This window comes from Anopheles coustani, chromosome 2 (assembly GCF_943734705.1).
Source record: "Anopheles coustani chromosome 2, idAnoCousDA_361_x.2, whole genome shotgun sequence".
NCBI lineage: Eukaryota > Metazoa > Arthropoda > Insecta > Diptera > Culicidae > Anopheles > Anopheles coustani.
In genome coordinates, this window is record NC_071289.1 from 44,549,620 (window position 1) to 44,557,769 (window position 8,150).

Below are 8,150 nucleotides of genomic sequence, written 5' to 3' on the forward strand. Positions count from 1 at the left end.
CAACAAGTCTTGTGCTTGCGCTTTTCGAGGGTTTTTGCATGCATTTTTTTTAAATAAAATCATTTTCTTCTCAACTGATACAAATAGCACACGTATCATAAATGGGATAACAACAGTGTATTGTTCGTCTCTTTAAAAATATATATTCGATCTTTTCATTTTAAAATAGAAATTGAATAGCTCGTTTGGTTTCATATGAAATTGTATAGTTTAATTCCATTTTTTCCATTGCTTGAAATCAAAGGAAAATTTAATTATTTTTATGCACAATATGCACATAATTGGCCCTTTAAAACAAATGTTTGGTCGGAGTCTCCAAAAGTCTTGAATTGAGGAATAAACAAAACCCGTTGGATACATACATATTGCACACAATATAATATTTTTCAATTACATTGCGCTTCGAATAAGTGGATCCATTTCAATGGTCTGATGTAAAGGAACATTTTCTTCGAAGTAATCATTGGAAATCTTGACATTTTTTTTTTTGCTTTTATAAAGTAAGCTCCACGTGGCTAGCACATTGTTCGAAGATAAATATTGACGTCGAGCCTTGTAAGTATAACTTTTACAACCATTTAAATACGCCTATAGTGAGGATAGCTTTTTTTTAGTTGGTTTTTTCTACCAAGACATTGAACTGATTAACCTAAGCGAAATACGTTTCCGATTCGAAAGGCTTCTAAAAGAGTTTGGAATCCATAGTTTAGACCAGTAGTGGTGAGTATAGAGAGGAAAGTGGTGAGATTCATAACACTACTCTTGCTACGAATCTGTGTATAAAAATTAATTTATGTAGTTTTTCTATCTGCTTTACGCTTTTCGGTATATTAAAACTCCATTGTGAGATACAATGGTTTGCACCTTCAGTTTGGTACAACTGTTCTATTCAGCAGGGTAGCAATACTAGTCACTACCGCATGTAAATAGCAATATTTAGACTGCCTGATTTTTGTACATGTCTGTACTTTGCGACTACGACAAGTTCGTTAACAATGCCGATAATAGTTACATGTAAAAACAGCTACCGGGTTTTGAACAACGATCAGATTTTGTTTTAACAATAATACGATTAATAAAAGAAGCACGATTCTTCACACTTCTCCGACGACTGCAGCGCGGACATACTCTTTAGGGAAGAAGCCAACCTTTAAAGAAGAAAAAATAGCATGACTATGTAGTTTGTGTCACAATATTTTACAAATAAATCCGGTTACAAAAAATAAATTAAAACAATCAATCATTCGTTTCGTCGGAGATCGCTAAAGACGTGTTGAATGTTTGCTATACTAGGAATGAAAATTTAAGGTAATTATTATACTATCGAAATATGTTTTGTAGCCCTTTTAATAATGGCCATCCAAAACAGGCATTTTGAATGTAATCCATGCGTTATTTAAAAAGAATAAATTAAATAATTATTATGATATTTTTTTTAAAGCAAGCATTACCTTCTCTAATGTTTTCCCACGCCACCAACCCTTGCTATCCCCTTCTTTACCAATAACGATCACTTGACAACCTTTTCGCATTGGTAACTGGTTCAACTCGGTCGGTGCAAAATCGTAGACGGCTGTGACGATCTCCTCTTTGAAAGGCCATTGAAGAAGCTGATTTAAACTGTAATTGTTATAACATTTGGGTTAGCCCGATCTGTCCTACAGTGACGATTCAATCGCAATATTTACCCAGCGAAATTTTCTCCCAAATCATTGCGCTCGTAAAATGAAACCAATTCTATAATTGTTTTAAAATATCGTCTCGTCGACAGGTAGTAAAACATGTTTTGTGACTCCTTTTTCTGATAAATTTTCATATGCTTGATAATTTTGTTATCGGTTCTATAATCAAAGTAATTAAAGTAGCATGGTGTATAAAATGGGTGAAAGAAGCTTGTGGTTTTTGCGATGATTATACTTACTTCAAGCTAAGCGCATACATCGTCTCACTTTCATGAGAGGCACCTTGCGGACGGACGCGTAACAGATAGGTTCCAATCTTTTTGCCCTCCAGCCGCTGGGTAGCAGAATCGCGATTCATTGTACCAACGAACCAATTAAATTCGGCCAGCAAACGGTCGCACACCGGAGGCGGTGTTTGTTGCAGCTGCTTGCATCGACCCGTGGATGAAATGCATCCCCTGTGTACGATGATTTCACATACCTTACACCTATACCCTTGGTGTATTTTTCCCTTCAAAAATTTGGAACAATGTCGACAGTTGACGGGAGTGTCGAAGGTGTGAATCGAAAACTTATGATCAGTATTCTTACACCCTACAGGTTCCAATGTTTCCCTAGGATAAAGAATGATATCAACATTGATATTTTATCATTTGTTACAGAACACGTTGATTATTTTTTCATAAACTATATTAGGTTAATAATTAGGGAGGGTCCGCGAAAGCCGAGCGGTAGCGCCGGTTGGAAAATCGGCCCATGAGCGCCAAGGCTCACCACCTCGACGGCGCAGGTTCGAATTCCAACCGAGACCGGACCCTCCCCTGTACGAGAGGACTGACTATCCACGTACAACAGGGAAACAAGTCTCGGCATGACCAACAAGGTTTACGCCAAGGAGAAGATTAGGTTAATAAGCAACATAAATAAACAATAATGGTAGAATCATGTAAGAACTCACATTGCCGCATCAAAAGCTCGTTTCCATTTTTCACGTTCTTCTTCTGTCTTCATGTAGAGCGTAAACGCAGTCGCTTGAGTTTTACGTGCCAACAACAGGGAATACTTCAAACGACCATCACGACCTAACGTGCGCCGCGAGTTGAGTATTTCTATCCTGTAATCGAGCAGATTATGGGCCTCGCGGAAAGAATACTGTGCTTCCTGCGTTGATAAGAAAGAGAACAAAGAGGAAAGGCGTTATTGAAGCCCTCAGTGAATATGATCGTACGATCATCGATGCATACCCCAATTTTGGTGTTTGAATTCTTCACTAGTATCATCACTTTCTCAAACACAAACGCATATCGATGCTTCATCTTCTGATCTTCATGCGCCTTGATGTTAAGATCACCATCCAGCAGTAATCTACCGTACTGTTCGAGATTGTTGCCGTTCGGCAAATTCAGATCTGAGATACTCTCCTGAAATCATATGCATATTTTAAACCCATTTAGAAGCAAATTATTTCCAACGTTTGTTTAGAGTGTTGTTACCTTAACTTTTTGAATTACTATTAAATGTTCTGAATCACGTTTGACTTCGTTGGAATACTGTGCAACGTCGACCATCGCTTCTTTGGCACGTTCTAAACCACGGAAATCCTCATGTGTCTACGAAGATAATAGTAGAATGCATGACTATGCTTCAATCTTATACAACTAGTAGTGAAATACTTACTGGCACTGTTTCTTGTACAAGCTTATCTAGCAATAAATGGTACTTTAGTATACGTTGCATCGGGACAGAGAGAATGTCACGTAACTGCAATCTTCCATCACTGTGTTCTTTTTGACTATGCTGCAATAAAAAAAAAAATAATCAAAAATATTATACTTTCTACTAAATAATGCAAATATTGGGATTGAAATAAACTCATATGACAAATTAACATACCAAAACAGTTTGCTCAACAGCACTAGATTTTTTACACACTTCCCGCAGCGTTTCGACGGCACTAGTCATGCACGAGCAATATTCGCCATAGACGAGAAATGGTTCACGAAACTCCAGGAAAGTCGTGCTGAGCTTTAGTTTCGATCCAGGAGAGACAGCTTCGTGTAATCGGTCCAGAAATTTCGTATGGATTTCTACAAGCTCCTTAATGCAGGGAAAAATTGCCCGTAATTCCTCTTTGGAGAGATGCTTTTCCAGCGGTGTCATAAACACGTACTTGAGCGCATTTAGTGCCTCGAGATAATTCTTCTCCGTGTCCAGTAGCTCCTTGATAACAAAGTCACGCTGTTCTAAATTACTGGTCGACGATGCAAGCTGTAAAAGAAAATCATGTTTTTACCCCACTTACAACAAGCACTTGGCATGCAACGAATTAGGAAAATCACTGGTCGGTTCGAATATTTCAAACATGCAGACTTTTTATGAAAAGGTATCTCGTAACACCAGCTTAAATTAAACACACATACCTGGTTGCGAGCAACATTTTGTATCGAGCACAAATCCTGATAAACTTCCTCTACCTTCATATCATGCTCATCGTGACTGCCATAATCTACCGGATTTGAAGTACTGTACCAAATGGATACGAGATGCAACAACGCGCAAAGAAAAAAAAGCCGAAAATAAATGAAAAAAAAAACAAAACAAAAGGAATAAATGTAAGAGAAGCAAACAACGATCTAAATAACAAACGTTACAAGGGATTCCTGAATTGGATCATAGAAAATTAAATATTATTTTACGATTTTGTTTTTACCGATAAAAAGCCAGAGATATTCAGAGGTTGTATATGCACAATTTAACGAAAGATCGTTTGATACGTACATGAACTGCATGAATTAAAAATATACAACAGGTACAATTGCTAGGATTTTAAACAATGAAAAGATTTATTATTATTGTGTTTGGATTTATAATTGTTGTTTCATTTATACTTCAAATTCCAGCTAAACAAAAACTCATTTGGCTTACAAAATAAACACAACACATTTAAATCATCATGAAGTAAGAAGAAAAAGAAAAATAACTTCGAATGATAACATCATAAATATTATTCAAAGAAGCATATCAATCACACGAACCATGCACGCTCCAATGAAATAAAATAGACATTTTTTACTTGTATGCATAAGCATACTTTTCAAACGCCTTTTTTTGAAAAACTATGGAATTTAATTTGCATGGCATTAATTTGTGTTTTACAAGACCAGTTTTTGCCAATTTAATTGGACATTCTAAAATTAAACAACTGTTTATCAAATGCTACATTAACAGCAGAGCAGAAACAATCTTAACTTTGAATATGACTGAAATTTTGAACCATTTTTATTAGAAATCAACGTTCAATTAAAACAACTACATAGACGAGATGGATAGACACATAAATACAGTAATTTAAAAAGGATATTTTCAAAAATGTTCAATTTTAAACTTGTGCTTTGCTAACCTGCGGCAAAGTAGATGAGAACGTTACATAGCACAGATCTTCGTAAATTTTTTCTTCATCTGGACCGCAACAGTCCTTATAGTTCGATGATTCGTTGTAATGGTCGTGTAACATACTTTCTATTCCATTTCCCATGCGTATGGAGATACATAGGGCGAAACAAAATGATAACTTGAGGACATAGTTCGGTGTTTGTTGAATTATGGTTTCTGTTAAAAACATTTCTCTGACCTTGGCGTGTACCAGAGAGTGATCCGTTAATTAGCACCAACTCTTTGTTGTCGTTGTCTAGATCAGGTTCCAATAAATGGTGTCTTTTTACGCATGGAATAATGAAATACGGTTTTGGGTTATTATAAAACATATCTCGCAGATATGGTACATTAAACCAAATTTAAAACATTAAGTATAAAATAATTTCCTGAACAGAATCATAACATTTATATAGGTAAAGTTGAAAATGAAGCACAATTGTGGAATAACATAAATTGTGTCACACATAGTGTTCGTCTAAATTTGGTTTCTTTAGCTTAAATAACAATTTAATTTAGATTACTTCAATTTACTTTGTCCAATATATTATGAATGACTTTGTCCAATATATTGGGGGTCCGCGACAGCCGAGCGGTAGCGCCGGCTAGAAAATCGGCCCATGAGCGCCGGGGCTCACCACCTCGACGGCGTGGGTTCGAATCCCAACCGAGACCGGACCCTCCCCTGTACGAGAGGACTGACTATCCACGTACAACAAGGAAACAAGTCTCGTAAGTCCTTAACGGGCAGGCATGACCAAAGAGGACGTTACGCCAAGAAGAAGAATATATTTTGAAATAACCATTTTCTATCAACCCATATTGATTCGCAAGAAAAATGTTATTTTAATCCATTTATTACAAATAAATCCATAATTACAAACAAATAATATACTTTTCCCCGACTTTGCTTTAAAACGAATAAAACGTTGACTATATAAAAATAATAATATGCAAACATGTTTTCAAACTTAATTAATCGTAAGTTAGTTGATCGTATGTACTAAGTACTGAATAAATAATAAATAAATAAAATAAAAGGTTATTTCCCTCACAACTCCGAGGAAAGATGTTAAAAGGGAGGTATAATGTAAAATTCATTTTTCACTCACCTTGCTTGCAAGTCTTTGTAGATATCATCCTCCAAACTAGTTCTCTCTGCTTGGGCAGTATGTGGAGTGAAACCCCTGGACGAGAAGGTAATACAAATAATGCAGTAAGTTCAGCAGATTTGGAAAACAGATCACGACCTTCACAAACCACGTTTGTCTGTAGAAATATTACGGGGTATTGGTGATTGCGAAAAGTGGTATTGCAGAATAAAAATTAGGAAAGTTATTTGTGAAAAATATGTCCATTTTACAAGGTTTTGTAATAATCTATTTTGTCAAAAAGTTAAATGTTATAAATCAAGATGATGTTCCCGAAATATATAAACAATTTTCAGGTTGGTTTTTTAAATCAAAAACTGTCGGAATTGTTTCGCAATCCGGCTAATTTATTTGTTGGTACTTTATGTTGTCCAGTATTCCAGCATGTTTCAATCTTTTTATGAATTTTGAAGATTATCTAGTCAAATAGTGTTTTTGGGTAATTACAGTTTTTATGCCAGACGGAACCAATTCAATAGTTTGTCTCAGTTATTTTGAAACCCTATATTTGATGGCGTTCGATTTACTTACAGTATATTATGTGAAGTTTGCACCTTCCTGCAGGTGGACAGTTTGGAGAGGGTCAACAAAACACGATGAAAATTTGTTAAATCGTATAGCATCGTAGGCTCGAACAAATCCACTTCCTTTAATCCGAAGATTGTTTTGCATGCATCCAGGAACAGTTTGATGTTTTGAATGCAAAGAAACTGTGCATTTACAGGTGCACAAATGTACAAATCCAGCATTTGGAAAAAATGGAAAAAATGGAGCATAAACATATTTTCCAATTAACACAGTACAATCAACTTACGTGAGCCATTTGTGGTTTCCTACTGAAATCTTTCTTGTCGAACGACGACGGGTCCAAGAAATTTGCCAAATTACACAAAAGGACCCCATCGCGAAGGATGGTGGCAAGTACTTTGATATCAGAATCGGAATGGTTTGCACGATGATCGGTCGGAATGATATTGCAGCGGGTCAGCCAGGCAGCGCATTCACGCCACAGATCGTCAGTGGCATTGTTGGAATTTGTTGTCGCCATATCTGGAGGAAGCGAAATTTACCAACTGCGTCGATCCGCTTCCGGATATGTTCAGTAGTCAGTATGAAACCTTGCACAGATTTTCAATCAGTGAAGAAGATAGTACGAGAAAAACGAAAGGGAATAAAAACAAAACAACACTACTTTCCCAGCAAATGAACGAGATCCATAATACTGTCATGGAAATCCAATATATTTCCAGTAGTGTTGGCAGAATCGGGATTCGGAAGATCCCAAGATTCGATACCTTGAGGGATTCTACAGGATTGGATACCAATTGACGAATTCGAATCAAATTTGGTTTATTTGGGATTTGAACCAGATTTGATTTGTTTGGGATTGGAATTTCCTTCCCTACTAGTGAGGTGAGCTCAGAGCAGGATTCATCTTTCCAGCTCCGAATCACACGAAAATCTTCCGAAGAACATGTCGCACTCAGTCCAGCAGCTATTTTAAGCCATAATGGGGGCTCTACTCTCCTGATCGGTGGCTAGTTTATGCCATACCTTTACTACTCCGTATGGATTGTATTCCAACGTGTTTATTAAGAAGAAACATTTGTTTTGACAAGCCGGGCTGAAATCATTGAACCTGATGAGCTCCGTGAGCCATTCTTTGTGAACGGGACCCATCACTGCCACTTCCCACGAATCACGGTGTATTAAAGCGTCGTGAAATGCAGGTGGAGTTGATATTTAAAATGTTGGTTGTGTTCGTGTGGAGAATATGGCAGCATCTAGTGGTGGAAATTAATTTACGAATCATTGAATTTATTTTTTGTTTAATTTAAAAGATCATAACTTTTTACTCTTTCCAGGTACTTCCAGACAGAGTGAT

At 36.6% G+C, this 8,150-nt stretch overlaps 1 protein-coding gene across 1 annotated transcript; it reads right to left on the reverse strand.

Annotated features, from left to right (window-relative positions):
- Nucleotides 1-405: 405 nt before the first annotated feature.
- Nucleotides 406-7,454, reverse strand: LOC131267086 (protein vav). The gene is made up of 13 exons (XM_058269846.1): nt 7,080-7,454; nt 6,797-6,975; nt 6,227-6,301; nt 4,103-4,205; nt 3,576-3,950; nt 3,360-3,479; nt 3,176-3,292; nt 2,927-3,103; nt 2,641-2,843; nt 1,922-2,296; nt 1,689-1,841; nt 1,452-1,620; nt 406-1,148 (listed from the first exon to the last, which is right to left on the reverse strand). The coding sequence occupies exons 1-13, from the start codon at nt 7,311-7,313 to the stop codon at nt 1,095-1,097; spliced, it is 2,334 nt and encodes a 777-aa protein (XP_058125829.1). The 5' UTR covers nt 7,314-7,454; the 3' UTR covers nt 406-1,094.
- Between the last annotated feature and the right edge of the window lie 696 nt (nt 7,455-8,150).